General features: G+C 47.0%; 1 protein-coding gene across 1 annotated transcript in view; it reads right to left on the bottom strand.

Annotated features, from left to right (window-relative positions):
* The window catches only part of SFI1 (Sfi1 homolog, spindle assembly associated (yeast)), a 61,332-nt gene that overhangs the window by 11,519 nt on the left and 34,439 nt on the right, over positions 1-15,374 (bottom strand). Inside the window, exons 9-16 of the mRNA XM_012730835.1 lie at positions 13,948-14,104; positions 11,941-12,102; positions 10,225-10,295; positions 9,207-9,299; positions 7,570-7,667; positions 6,413-6,479; positions 3,926-4,056; positions 125-206 (exon numbers count right to left, since the gene is read on the bottom strand). Of these exons, the coding sequence (XP_012586289.1) occupies positions 125-206; positions 3,926-4,056; positions 6,413-6,479; positions 7,570-7,667; positions 9,207-9,299; positions 10,225-10,295; positions 11,941-12,102; positions 13,948-14,104 (861 nt within the window). The remainder of the gene's footprint in view (positions 1-124; positions 207-3,925; positions 4,057-6,412; positions 6,480-7,569; positions 7,668-9,206; positions 9,300-10,224; positions 10,296-11,940; positions 12,103-13,947; positions 14,105-15,374) is intronic.

Here is a 15,374-nt window from a genome sequence, read left to right as displayed (position 1 = left end):
TGAGAAGCTGCCTCGGCTCCAACGTTATTGGTGAACACTAACAAGGCAGGCAGGTGCCCAGGTGTGGGTGGGTCTTGAAACTGCACTGCCCACCCTGGGCACCTCCTCAGGGAGAATCACTTACCATTCTCTCTGCCAAGCGGTTTTCTTGACATTGAAACGTCTTCTGCCACCAAATAGCAAGTACTTGCTTTTCTACCATTTCCCTAAAAACACAAATGATTATCAGTACTTTAAATAAAATAACTCCAAAAGGACAAGAAGTTCAAAATGGAATATTGCAGAAGAGGCAAATAAGCTCAGGTGAGGAAAAGGAAAGCTGAAAACAAAGGCTAAAATCCTACAACTAATACTTTCATTTTTTAATTATTTATGAATACAAGAACTGGGGTACAGGCCAGACATGTGGGAGGTAAGAGGATTCATCAGAGACAGAGTGGGGAGCAGAACAGGCAGATCGACTGAAATCCACTGCTGAGGGGAGCGGCGGGCGGGACAGAGGAGGGCTGCTGTGCCCTGTGGGTCGGCTCCCTGCGTGGGGATTGAACTCGTGGCACAGTGGCTTCAGAGAGCCTGACAGCACTGTCTTTAACCCCTGCGCCATCAGGGAGGCCCCTGCCCCAGACCGTTTTAACTTATTTCTGATGTTAGCCAGGGACTCTGAAAAATGACCCTCCCTTGACTGCGCATATTGGCTGGTTGCGCCGCACTAATTACTAGTAGAGCTCAACAGCCACTCGGTGCGGCATTTCCGATCTGGGCTGACCGGCCAGACGTCAGCCCCCCAAGGCTTAGGGGCAGGTCTGAGGCGGCCCAGGAGACAGTATTTTCAGCAAGTGTTCAAGGTGAGCAGGGCAGGAGACTGGTTTGGGAACTGTGACTTTCTCACCCACTCCTCATGTCTAAGTCAAAGCCTACAAAGCTACTCTGGGACAACCAGTCACATCCACCAGGGGCTGCACTTTGGCAAAACTATCAGGACCAAAGCTAGAGGGTAGCAGGAAGGGCTTCCCTGGCATTTAACACATCACACTCATTATATTGCCCAGTACAAAGACCTCCACTTACAGCCAAGACACACCGCAACTGGCCCTGGGTTTACCTCCAGCCAGGTATCACGAAATGGCACGAAGTCTATGAGACAAATTGTTTTCAGACTCTGGACAACAGGCAGTGCAGACTGACCCTTGAGAAGTGGTAAACACACAGGCGAGTCCCTTGGTGGCCTAGGCTTTCTGTCTGGGGGTACTTTCTGGACAGCATGACAGTGCAGGCTGAGGAGACACAGGCTGAAGCTCCAGGCGGGAGGGGTAGGCCCATATGGACCCATAACCTCTCTAGGCCTGGGTGGGAGGAGACCTAACCCTGTCGTCCCAACTGTCTAAACCTCAGTGCTACCTTGGCTACGAGATGCCCTTGGCCGAGGGAGGCCGTCCTCACATGCATGGCTTTCTCGTGGACACCTTGCCACAGAGGGAATTTCCAGAATTCTATGTGAGGGTCCATAGATCCTCCAAATGAGGGCAGACAAAATGGCCACTGTAGTGCTAAGAGCTGAGTGGAATTAACAGAGGTTGGAAGGGCTGGAAAGTGGAGTTTCAGCCTAGTCAGAATGGAAAGACCTGGTTAGGGACCTCAAAACTAAGAAAGGCTAAGCCTTTGGGTTAAAGGGCCATGACTTAACACCAAAGACAAAATTAAAAAGATCCATGGAGAGAAACTATAAAACCAAACTTGAGAGGTGAACAGGAACTACCAAGACAAACAGAAACCATCATTTTCTGTAACAAAATACAACACCCTTTAAAGAAAAAAATGCTATAGGGCCTCCCTGGTGGCACAAAAGGTTAAAACACAGCACTATGAATCTATCCACAGCCACTGCAGCATGAGTTTCATCCCCAGCTAGGGAGCTGACCCACATGGCGCAGCAGACCTCTCCTGTCTTGTCCACCACTCCCCTTAATAGTCCCCTCAGCAGTGTACTTAAGTCAACCCGCCTGTTCTGCTCCCCACTCTGTCTCTGGTGAATCCTCTCACCCGCTGCACCCTCTGGCCTGTACTCCAGTTCTTGTATGCATGAATAAATAGATCTTTGAAAGAAAAGATGCTACCAAAAGAATTGATGACCCAAATGTTAGAATCAGTAAACACTTATAAATAGCTACTTATATATAAGTTCCAGTACTTAGATGAAATGATGAACAAAATTGGTTACGAGACAGGGAATCTTAGCAGAAAAACAGGAAGTACAACAATGAGCCAAGTGGCTCAGAGCCCCTCAACACAGATGCTGTAGACCCGGAAATTCCACCCCAGGACTAAAAACAGGACCTTAAACAAAGGTATGCACACTTCTGTTCACCACAATATTATAGAAGCCAAGAGGGAACAACGCAAGTGTCCACCAACACATGGATGATAAATTGGTCCATCCATACAGCAGTTCAACTAACATTAAACTCTTACACGTGCTGCAATACACCGTGCTGAGTGAAGCAGGCGAGACACTAGAGGACAAACATGTGATTCCACTTGTATGAAGCACCTAGAATAGGTAAATCTAGAGCCAGAAAGTAGATCAGGAGCTTATCATGGAATGGAGAGAAATGTGACGTTACTTAAGGGTACAGAATTTATTTATGGGTGCAGTGTTCAAATTTACAGATTATTAATGGGTAAAGGTCTTTACCAGGGACAAAGTTTATGCTGTAGATGGTGAAAATTTCCAGAAATGGAAGTGGTTATGGTTGTGTAATTCCGTGAATGTACTTCATGCCTCTGAATTGGTTCCTTAGGTGGTTAAAAGCGTAAGCCATCCATGTCTGGAAATGTCTCTTGCTTCTCAGACCTAAGCGGATGTGCACGCTCAGGGCAGTCTCCAGTCACTTGCGAGCTGCGTGCGGCTGCTCAAATTCCTCTCTATGGGACCAGGAAATTACCTCAGTCAGGCCCTCCTCACCCTTCTATAATATTTAACAACGGGACGCCTGGCCACCTGTCCTCTCACGGGAAACCTCTCTAGGTACTCCCCAAATGCCCTCAGCGCTACCTGTGAGCTCCACAAGAACTTGTGGCTGACAAAACTGAGGACGCATGCATCTGTTCTCTTGAATCCTTCCTCTGTTGTTTCTCACGGATCAGTCTTACCTCCTTACAAAAATTTACAGTTCCGACAGTCATCTAGTTTCTACCAGATCAAGAGGAAGACCTTGACCTAGCAGAAATGACATGGACACCAGCATTGGGGAGATCTGGGTTCAAGCCTTGATTGCTGCTCCCTGGTTGTGCTACACGGTGAGTCATTCATCATCCTGAACCTGTTCTCAGGGCCTCTGTGAGAAGGAAATTGTTCATGAAGAGGATGATCTCAGTGGTGAATGAGTTTAGAGACTTGTTTCCTCGCTCCTAAAACATAATGCTCACCACACTGGCAGACTCACAGCAAGTATCTCTTCATTGAGTTCCACCATTAGGCAGTAAAACCTGCTATGGGCCTGCTTTAGTCCCTGTGGGAGCAGAAGAGATTAGCTCTCTGTATGGTCTTGCCCAACCTAATTTTGTTGAAATCTGTAATTTCAAGACTTCAAAAAAGATCTAGCACAAGAACCAAGTGTTTTAAAGAAATTAGTCAAGAATGCCTACCAAAGTGATGCCAAACTCAACTCTATTCTGATCCAAAAAGCTACTGGGCAGCTTTAGTGGCGCTCACAGTGGCTAGTACTGAGGGAGAGCATAAACCCAGGCGATCTTAAAAGCTTGTAATCAGGACAGAAAAAAGTCTTCACAGGTGAAAAACTGGCTGTCTCTTCCAGCTGGTGAAGTCAACAAGCCCACATAATTGAAATACCAGAAAGAATTATGGTCTGGGGCCAGGAGGCTGATCAACAGCACAAATGACACTGGGGTGACAGATCGGACCGACCTGTGGAAGCGTGCTGCTCTCGCGTCACGGGCGCTTTCCTGCTGGCTCCACTGCCAGGATGCTTTCCATGCCCGGAAGGCTACAGGCAGGGCTCTCTGCTGGAAATGATCGTCTGCCCTGGCCTGCAACAGCTTAAGAGAAAAAAGGCACATTATTTGTACATTTAAAAAAATGACCTGTCAAGGTCACACTCTTGAAGGAGGGTTGCTTCCTCCATAAAACTGATGAAAATATCAAATACTGTTATCATCTTTGCCAGTTATGGGTAAAAAATTTGTGTTAAAGTGGGTCAAGCATGCATGGATGTGCAGACATCCCCAGGGTCAGGTGTCACAGTCCTTGCCTGTTTTACTGCGTTTCAGCATTTAACATCAGTGTAGCCAGGCTTCAGGAGCCTCGAGGACTCTTAGTCCTTTGTTATATACCATGTAAATATTGTTCTCACCCTGTAATACGTCTTTGATTTTCTTAGTACTTGTCATACATATCCTTCAAGTAGCTTTATCACAGAAGCCTGCTCTTTTACTGGTAAATCAATAGGAAGACAGAAAACTGACATTAAGAATTTTTGTTTCCACAACCCGTAACTCTGGGGGAGGGGAAGGGAAAGCTATGTGTACACATGGTAGTTTTAAAGTATGACTGCAGACTCTTTGGCCTTTTTCCCCTGAGAAGTCCTCTCACTTTATGTCCCATCCCCTGGAATCTGGGTGGAACAATGACTGCTTTGACCAACAGAGTACAGTGAAGGTGACATTCTGGGTAACAGTTACAGTTGAGCCCAGTCTTCTAGCCACTGCAGCCCAGGAATCAGACATGCGAGTGAAGAAACTCTAGATAATTCTCACCCCACTTTTAGAATCTCTCGAGGAGGAGCAGCGGAAAGGACAGGAGAGGTCCGCTGCGCCATCTGGGTCACCTCCAGGGGCGGGGATCTAACACGTGCTGAAGTAGCTGCAGCTGGCTTTTCAGTGCTGTGCTTTAACCCTCTGCGCCTCCAGGGAGGGCCTAAATACCACCTTTCAGCTCTGGTGCTCTCATCCTTTTCTAGCAGGTCTCTCTACATTTTGGTGAGCTGGCTTTAAACAGGCTTAGGAGACCAAGTAGTAATGTCCTTTCAAAACAGTCACGTAATTCAAAAGGACAACAAAGAATGTAGCAACTCTGAGGCACTGTCTAGGTGTGGCCCGCAAGGGTGACACAGGAGGAAGCCAGGGCTGCCTAGTACCACCCAGACCCCAAACCGCGGTGATCTCTGACGACAACTGTGAAGCAGTGTGTTTATCTGTTCACGCGTTTGTTCATTCATTTGTCCAAATACTAGTCAGACACTACCCCCTACACCAACACTGTGCTGGGCCGACAAGAAAGAGACAACTTGTACCCTTAAGGAGTTCACAGACTGCCGGGGGGAGACCAGCACATAACTGCATGATGAACCCGCTGATAAAGCTGCAGGGGGCTGGGAGGCAGGCGGGGGAGGAGGAGGTAATACCTGCACTAAAGGTAGCAAGGAAACAGGACTGCAGGTGCACAGAGAGGTGGGAGAGCAGAATGCATGCAGGGAGGACCCGCAGCTAAGCTGTCAGGGTAGTGGTGAAGGCAGAAAGAGAGGGAACAAGAAAGGGAGAGAAGTAGGGCTACCAACTACCAAAGGAAACCTGGATCCTACTCCCAAGCTATAAGGAACCAGCTAAAATTTTAGATTCACATGCAAGGCCCCAGCAGCAGGCGTAAGTGAGGGTGGGGACGACAGCATGAAAACAACCGGGAGGAGCGTGGTTTGTCTGGTTTGGGGCAACAGCACTTTCACCCACGACGCCCTAGCAGACGTCTCAGTGGGACACATACTCCCGGGTTCCAAGGAAGCCTCAGAATGCTCCCCAGTCAGCATCCAGTCAGCTGTACTCGTCGCTAGAGCTGGCCTTCAAGGTCACGCTCATCTGGCCCCAGTGCTATGTGACAGGCCGGGATGTGTACCACAGCTGTACCCTCAGTGCCCAGTGCAGTGTGAGGCACAGCAGCCACTCAGCCTTTTGAGATGCACTGAATCCATCTTTCTCAATGTGCCTTTACTGGGCTGCAGCCTGACCCCCACGCCGACGTCCTCCCACCCACCAGAGGTCCTGCTCAGCACTGGGCTACAGCACTTAAGCTCTGCACCTCTCCCAATAGCTTCTTGAGGTCCCACTGGGTGCCAGGAAGGTGAAGTACTACATAAGCAAGGAAGGAGTCCAGACAAGAATGGCAAGGGTGACAAGAGCTCATCTGAGAAAAGCCGCATTTTTCAGCAGTTAAAGGAACGGGAGTTACACAACCTTGCTGAAACCACCAGAGATACTAGGGAAACAGCGTTGAGTGTGGTACGGCTGGCTCTCTCCGTATCAGAACACCCAGACCTCGGCACAGGCCCTTTCCAAGATGCTTTCCAAAGCAAATGGACCCAAGACTGTACGCAGCAGAGCTGTGTGTGTGAAGTATCCAAACCTGCTTGTGTCGCCGCTTCTGCAAACACTGCAACCACAACTGGACACACTTGCGTAGCAGCGTTATTCTGAAATAAAACGCAGACCATCAAGATCCTGCTGATTCTGTCTTCAGGTTTTTAAATTTTTTCTTTTGTTTTTAAGGCAGGTAAGTCTGAGTGCAGTTAAATCTAGGGGTTCACTAGTTTCATTTTAGGAGAAGGGAATAAAAACCTGAGATCTAACGTGAAATCTGTGAGCCCCTATTTTTGAACTGAGGCTTGCCCCACAATTTTGACAACATTCTTGTAAACCTAGTAAGACCACCAAACATGATGTCTCTGGAACTTAATAAATATGTATGATAGCCACCAAATATCTACAACTTTTTGGTTTTATGGCCAAACTTGGGGGTTTATTTAGGCCCACCAGGTCTGTGACATGTTCTCTTGAATACAGTGCTTTCTGAGAGTGAGAACCAGGTTTATAAACCAGCACTTACAGTAACGATAGACTTCGATAACTCCAAGTTGAATCAGTGAAATATTAGGATTTTGCACTGATCCATTAAAATATGCTCCAAAAATCGGACCTAGAACTGCAGATCAAGTTGACTACACTATTAAGAAAGGGGGTCAGCTGAACGTTTCTGGCAGCAAAGAGTCACTAGTGTTTACCTGTAAAGAATAAGATTAAGGGATACCAGGGAGGTATTCAGGATGTTTAATTTTTAACTTCATACTTTCCTTCCTACACACTCTGTTTTGCTCATGGACATGCAGAGCTTTTATTTAACTGAATAATTGAATCTTAAAAGTTGACCGTGTCTGTACTCTGCAAGACCAATCAACCAGCCCACATATGTCCCCAGCCCAACCCTCCTCTTCAACATCATCAGGAGCTCTAAGATACGAACACTACTCAAGTATGATGAAGGACTGAGGGGTGAGCTGGCAGGCGCACGCCTCAAACCATGGCAGCCACGGACCAGTGTAAACATCCTTACGCCATCTCCCACTTGTTTATTCAAAAGGAAACGCAAGCTCGGGAGCCACTGGCGCACCGGGGCCTTCCGGAACCCGCGGCAGGCACACACGGAAGGCAGGTCGTCGCGCCTGGAGAGCAGCGAGCCAGCCGATGCGAGTTCAGGGGAGCCAGGGATGAGGCCAGAGTCCCCACCTGCAGTGGTTCCAGGCCGCATGCAGTAAGGGGAGCTGCTCTGTCTCCTCCCTCTGCTCAATCCGAGACTTCCAGAGGTTCCAGAACCTACGCAACAGCTGAGGCAGAACAAGAAGGAAACGGAAATGTACTGGGGAAAAGGAAAAATGACCTTTTAACTTGTAAATTAGCAAATCTTCCCTCCAAAAGACCATAAGCAACCCAAGGCAGGGTTATTTTAAGAGGGCACTCAGTCTTGCAAGGCCCACTCAGTCTTGCAAAATAGTCATGGCTAAGCAAATAGGTGGATCCAATCCAGTTTCTGAAAATCAAAATGAGGAGATTAGTCCCAAGTTGGTAATCATGTCATGGAAGGCAATGCCATTTGAATATTTAGAAATTAAAACTGATCTTATCACATGCGCTGACCTGGTTCCCCACTCAGTATTCATGCCAGAAAAAGTTAAACTTCAATCTAATGAAGTCTTGGATCTTTTAGTTTATAGGGGTTACACAGATTAAAGGAAAGTTAAGTTACCCAAAAGGATGTAACAGATAAATCTAGAATATGGGTCACAGTACAAAATCAATGGTCTCTTCTTTCCTAAAGTCAACATCATTGAAAAAAGAAAAGTGCACTGATGCTTAATGAAACAAACCAGACACACTCACATCTGAGACAAATACATCGAAGGTGCAGAGAAGGAAAGTGGAATGATGTGCCCAGGGGCCGGGGTAGAAGAACGGGCAGCGGAACAGGACACAGCTTTGTTTTGTAACATAAAGGTGGACAGTGGCGATGGTTGCTCAACAGTGTCAATGTACTTAATGTCACTGAACTGTACACTTAAAGTAGATTAAGAGGTGAGTTTTATATTGAGTCTTATTATAACTAAAAAATAAAAAACAGGAGACTACTGTTGATTAAGAGCCTTAAAGACACAACCAAATGCGATAATGAATAATTCCTAATAGAATTCTGGTTTAAAAAGATATTCAGGGAAATCTGAGTAGGGACTAGGTACTGGATAATATTATGGAGTTATTGTTCAATTTGTCAGGGCTGATTTGGCTATTGTGGTTATGTGAGAAACTTATTTTGGGGTGAGGGTTACTGAAGTATTTAGGTGTAATGTGTCATGTTGTCTCTAACTTTAAAATGATTCATCCCCCCCAAAACTAAGAAAATATAGCAAATATCAACAACTGCTGAATCTAGGTAGAGAGTATACAGAACTTCATCATCCTATCTATTTTTTTGTACGTGTGATCACTTAACACGGACCTGGGCCATCCTACATCCTGAAACACAACTAGAAGCAGAGAGAGGACATCTGTTGCACTCAGGTGAGTAAACAACTAAAGAAAACAGATTTAAAGTGTAAACACAACCAAAGCCTCCTATAATTCAAGGCTTAAAGTACATTCCTGGGTCAGGGTTGGAATCCACAGGCCCTGACCTCTGATTCAATGTTCTTAGCAAACAGATACAAAACGGAATGAAGCAAGGCAAAAACAAGAGTTCTCTATTGGTCATTATTTTTAAAGAAACTGGGCACCAAGGTTTCAGGGTCTGGAGGCTTGGACAAATGCATGAGCACAGAGGTCAAAGAAACGGGACGGGTGATGAGAAGACACCCTGGCAAAGAGGCCCTCACCAAGGCGTCGTGTTGCTGGTGGGCGAGATTGCTCCTTATGCGCTGAAGATGGGCACGGGCCGTGTGGTCTTTCAATGCTCTGAAGCAAAAGCGCTGTGAAAAGAAGGAAGCATACAAGCAGTTATGGGTCGGTGAAGCGGAAAGCTAAGAGCGGGCGAAGGAGCAGAGCCTAGGTGAGAAGGCGAGCAGCTGCTCCCGAGGCCCTGAGAACATCTGTCTGTCTAGAGTCACCTGGGAGCCTGACACGGGCCAGCCCACACGGTGGGCTCGCAGGAAACGGCTGGACTCCCGCCCCACCGCCACGGGTACTGCGAGGGACCCAACCACCCTCACCTCGGGCCAGGAGAGAACACTATCAAGAGAGGGTAAAGCATCAACGCTGCCTCTCAGAAAGAAGACATCATCTTGGCCTGTTGTGTTTGTGTGTTTAACCTGGGTCACACATACGCTTTCATGATTATAACGCAATTTTGCAAGAGCAGAGCAGAAGGAACCCTTGGTGAGTGAGGGAGCTGGGTAGGACAGCAGGCCTCGCTGCATTATCAGTAGTGCCTCACATGTGGCCTAAGCGAAGTCCATTCCCCAAACCCTGGTTTCAGTGTTCTAAGACAAAAGTACAAAGAACAAGGATTTATGCTCTGTGCACCCCCACAGGGTCCTGAGTGTCTGAAGATCAGTTCAAGTGTTGAGGATCAGGGAGAGCAGCCAAGGGAACAGGGCCGACGTCCACACCTTGCTTCCACCTCAGCTTCTCTACTTTGATCAATTTCACAGATTAGGCTGCAAACTGTAAAAACAGGGCCCTCCATGAAGAAAACTCCAGAACTAAATCATCTCAAAGCTTCCTTTAGGCTCCAAAGCCCTCTACCTCGCAAGACTGCCATCTCCGATCAAAATGAAACAGACACCCTAGATTTAAGAGGGCCTCGGGACTGAGGCTAAGTATATAACTGCAGCCACTCAAAGAACCTGACATGGCCCCCAAGAGCAGACGCCTGAGAAAGGCTGACGAGCTTACCAGCAGGCCGCACCTGTGGTGTTCTTCCGCCACCTTCCACTGGGCAGCTGCTTCTGCACACAGCAACACGTCTGTGAGGGAGTTGAGGGTCTCACTCAAGGTTCCCACCCCACACAGTGCCAGCCTAGTGACCCACGTGCGGGGGCCTGCTGGAGGGGGCAACAGAGAGGCCAAGTGGGCTGATGTCCACCTCTGACTCCTCCAGAGAAGAGTGGGCAAAGGGAAGTCATGTTGCTTCATCCACAGCTGGCCTGGCCTTTCTCCCCTTTGACGCCCATTTGATGAGAGGCAACAATATATCTGAGATAAATTGCCACCAATTTCAGGAAACACTTCAAAACCACATTTTAAAAGCAGAAGCTGCTCCTCCTCCCCTGCTCCCTTTTCCAGTATTACAATCCAGACAGATAGTGGAGAGAAAAACACCTTATTTTCAAACCTTTCCCCCACCAACTCCATCTACTGATGCCTGTCCGTCTGTTTCCTCCTAAATCTGCTGCACCTGCCCCATCCTGCGCCTGCAGGCCCCATGCCCTGCAACCTTCATTCGAGTTGACCCTCAGGCATGGTCCTGTCTCCTGCCAGTCCCAACTCTATGCCACATAACTGGTCTCCCTGTGCGAGATCCCATACGATAACCTAGGACGATCCCCTCTAAAGCACGAATCTGCTCTACTACTTCTCTTCTGAGTAACGTACAGCAGCTCCCCGGTGCCGTGAGTGAGGATGAAGCCCCAACTCCCGACCAGACCCCACGGGGTTGCGTGAGCATGCCTCTAGCTAGCCTGCCGCAGCTGCTCTGTCTGCACCACGCAGCTCACTCCGACCTGGCCCCATCCTCAGATGCTCTTCGTGTCACTCCTCTCGCCTGGCATGCCCTCCCTGACCTCTTCGCCGGATGAGCTTGTCTTCTCCTGGAATTTAAATATAGCTCATACCTTGTGAAGTTGAACCTTCACAACAGGTCTTTGCAGGACCTGACACATAACACTTACCACATCATACTGTAAAGACCCATTTTCTTGCTTATTTTCCACACTATATAATGAACTGTCAGTCTTTGAGAACATTCATATTCCAGAACTTAGGCAGGAGTTTAACACTAAGCAAGAATTCAGTGGAAAGATGGGTGAACATCCAGGCCACTCCAGACTCAGGCACAACCCGCAGGAGGGGACACGCTACACGTGACCAGACTCCAAGGCCTCGATTTACAAACTCCCAGCTCTACCAGTGACTTGATGTGACTCTGACAAATCACTAAGCCCTCCTGAATCTGTTTCCTCATCAGTAAAATAAGATCTAAGGACACCCACTCCATAGGTTTGCAATGAGCATTAAGGCAACAATACATAGTATCTACATACAGTAAAAACTCAGAAAGTGCAAGTTACATCAAATTCAAGACAGTGGAATTACCCCTGGGGTGGGGGCGGGAAGCGTAATCAGGGAGGAACAGGAGTAATGCTCTAAGTTGGGTGGTGGGTCCACAGGTGTCACTGTTATTCTTTAAATCACAAACGTGTGTCATACATACTCTTTTGTATGAATAGTCCCAATTAAATATTTTAAAGTCAACAAACATTAGCGATGTCCCAAATGTACAGGCACTCGGTCCCATGTTTCACCCGACTCATTTTATCCTTATTTTATCCACTGCTTAGTTCCAGCTTCTTGGCTGGAACCAAGAAGAGGGATGCTGGCTAAGAAGGATACAGTGTTTCCAGTGGGCGAAGGCTCGCCTCAGCGCCATCCTCCTGGCCACTGCTCCCACCAGGGCTCGGTGAGTGTGCAGGAGCTCCCTCTGCTCCCTGGCCCGCTGCCAATCACAGAAATGTGTCTGCAGCACAGTGGCATGGTGGAATCGCTCAGCCATCTCTGCAACAGAGAACATAAACTTACAAGCTGCCCCCCACCAGGCTGGCGGTGATGAGCTGCAAGCACGTTGTGACAAGCTGAATCCCACTGATGGCAGACAGAAGGGACTCAAGACTCTTCCCGCCAAGAATCCTAAAATTAGTTTTTTTTTAATATTTATTTTTATTTATTTATGCATACAAGAGCTGGTGGGTAGGCCAAAAATGCAGGGGTTGAGAGGATTCACCAGAGAGAGTGGGGAGCAGAACAGGCACTGTGCTGAAATACACTGCTGAGGGAGCAGCTGGCGAAACTGGAGAGGTCTGCTGCTCAGAGTGGGTCACTGGCTGGCAGGGATCGCATTCAAGCCTCAGTGGCTGACAATAGCTTGACAGTGCTGAGACTTTAACCTCTGCACCACAAGGGAAGCCTGTACATTAAGTTTTTTAAATACAGGAGGGTTACTGGGAAATCCTTAGCTATAGCCCCTATCTGGCAAAGAGAAAAAGTATAATTTTAGGGAGAAGGAGGCTACAACATAGGTTATATTAAATGTTAAGGCTGTAGGCTAGAGCCCAACAGGCAGGAAGGGTGTGTCTGGAAGAATAAAGCCCCCTGGCATGTTCTCAAGGTCGTATTTCACTTTTGTCTCTTCTGATTATCTCCTAGACAAGACTTCAAGGAGGGACTAAGTGGAGGATATGCTAGGTCAACTTGCCGGCAAAGACTTTCTGAGCTTTCAACCAGGCTGAGTCTGGTCCCAGCTTCCCTGCCTTTTACCACTAAGTAGCTAATGGCCTGAGGAGTTTAGGTTCAGGGAGTGGAAGGGAAGTGGGCCTGAAATTCAAATACTACAGATTCAAATTAATTTGCATCTCCTTATGCTGAATAGCCTAATGCCTTCACCGGCCAGACTTGGACAGGGGACAGTTGGTCCCCATTACTACCCTCAAATGGACACAGTGAAACTCTCCCAAGAGTGTTTGGGAATTCTAGATTTCTGCAGGGAGACCTAGATAAAAGCTAGAGAGCTTCTAAGAGTATTTCTAAGTAGGTGCAACAAACGCAGTACAAAAAGTACCAGCGGTCATAACCCATGTATTATTACTTCTGAACTCCAAGTGGGAAACTAATTAAAAAAGCCGACATCACAGAGCATATGCATTTGCATAATTGGGAACAAACAGTAACAATCCAAGTAGCTACCAACAGAAGAATGGCCAAGTAGATTAAGGTAAGCCATTCTATAAAATTTTTTAATTAAAAAAAAAAAAAGTTTTGAGGAAGATACAGAAAAGTGTTGATTGGTTGTGGGGGGGGAACAAGATAGACAATTGTATGTATACTATTATCAAAATAATGACAGCACTTATAGCATAATCGAAACCCTGTTGAATAAAATATGTAGGCAGAAGAAAAGGCCAGGGCCCTCCTCGTGGCGCATGGGTTAAAGGGCAGCACCATGAAGCTCCCGGCAGCAGCTTCAGTGCAAGTTCAGTCCCCGCCTGCCTTGAGGTGACCCACATGGCGAGGCAGACCTCTCCTGACCCGCCCGCTGCTCCCCTCAGCAGTGTACTTCGTCAATCTGTCTGTTCTGCTCCCCACTCTGTCTCTGGTGAATCCTCTCACCCCTATACCTCTGGCCTGTACGACAGTTTTGCATGTATAAATAAATAAATCTTTAAAAAAAAGCCAAATGGCGTTAACTACAAGAATCAAGGGTGCGATAGTCCCTGAATTAATATCCTTTTTCCAAAATGTGTGGCATATTATTATTTCTCTCCTGAAAAATTTAGCACCACTGGCAGTAGGAACACAGACATTGTGCTTGGCCGTTGGTCTACCGAGCCCAGAACTTCTCCTCACCATGCTGCTGTCTCTTAACTCTGCGGACCTGGAGGTACTGAAGCCAGGCCTTCAGGAATTTCCACTTCTGCCAGTGCTGGTGATGTCTTGCTGCAGAGACCATCTTCCGTCTCTCCCTCCAGACATGCAGGAGCTGTTCCTGCCACTGTGACCAAGCCTGAAAAACAGGAAAATGACAGCAAAGGTAGGATGGTGTTGGGGGAAATTAGGCTTTTTGGATATGATATTGTGTCATACAGGAGAACATTCTTATTTCAGAAGACAAAAGTTGAAGTGGTTAGGGTAACCTTTATATCTACAGTTTTTAAAATGTAAGGGATACATTTATATACAAAGAGAAAGCCAATGTAATATTAATAATGGGTTAGACTAGTGAAGAATATACAGTATCCACTGTTGTTGTTTTTTTTTCTGGGACTGGGTTTTGTCAAAAATAAAAAGTTAGGGGCCTCCCTGGTGGTGCAGGGGTTAAAGACACAACACCATCAAGCTATTGGCAGCCACTGCAGCACGAGTTCAATCCCGGCCAGGGAGCTGACCCACAGGGCGCAGCAGACTTCTCTTGCCCCTCCTGCTGCTCCCCTCAGCAGTGGATTTCTGTACATCTGCCTGTTCTGCTCCCCACTGTCTCTGGTGAATCCTCTCACTTCCTACACCTCTACCCTATACCCTAGTTCTTGTATGCATAAATAAATCAATCTAAAAAAAAAAGTTGGGGAGAGGGGAAGAGTACAGTCACAAAAATATTTCCTGAAAGTGGTAAAGCAGTGATTTTCAAAACAACCAAACATTCCCATGAAGACCCCACTCTGCAGGGTCCTTCCTGGTGGTGCAACGGGTTAAAGTGCAACACTATGAAGCTATCACAGCCACTGCAGCATGAGTTCAATCCCCAGCCAGGGAGGTGACCCACCTGCTGCTCCCCTCGGCAGTGTATTTCAGTGGATCTGCCTGTTCTGCTCCCCACTCTGTCTTTAGTGAATCCTCTCTCACCCCCACCCTTGCACCTCTGGCCTATACCCCAGTTCTTTATGTATACATAAATCTTTAGGAAAAGAAAAAAAAAAGAAGAATAAACTCTGCCATCCAGCTAATACTTGCTTCTTTGATTTCTAAACTCTTCAAAGGGGCTATTTTCTAATTTCTCTTCTCTCAAACAAGTTTCCTTGAAGCCTCTTCATGACTTACTGAAATTGCGCTGTTAGCAAGAGCATCAATGGTATCTACATTGCCTACCACCAAATCACCCATGTGCCATCACCATAGTCCTGTGCGCTCTTCCTGCCCCAGTTATGACCCTATTATCTTCTCACCCCTGTAGAATATCTCTGGTTTATAACTGTTGATTTTTGTTTTTATTTTATTACAATAGCTTTTTTCCCTGATCCTTTAAATTCCAGCTATGAGTGAAATGGTCTTTTTTTTTT

The sequence above is a fragment of the Condylura cristata genome, unplaced genomic scaffold (genome assembly GCF_000260355.1).
Source record: "Condylura cristata isolate star-nosed mole 26May11 unplaced genomic scaffold, ConCri1.0 scaffold00029, whole genome shotgun sequence".
NCBI classification, from domain to species: Eukaryota; Metazoa; Chordata; class Mammalia; order Eulipotyphla; family Talpidae; genus Condylura; species Condylura cristata.
This window is presented reverse-complemented; position numbering and strand designations above follow the sequence as displayed.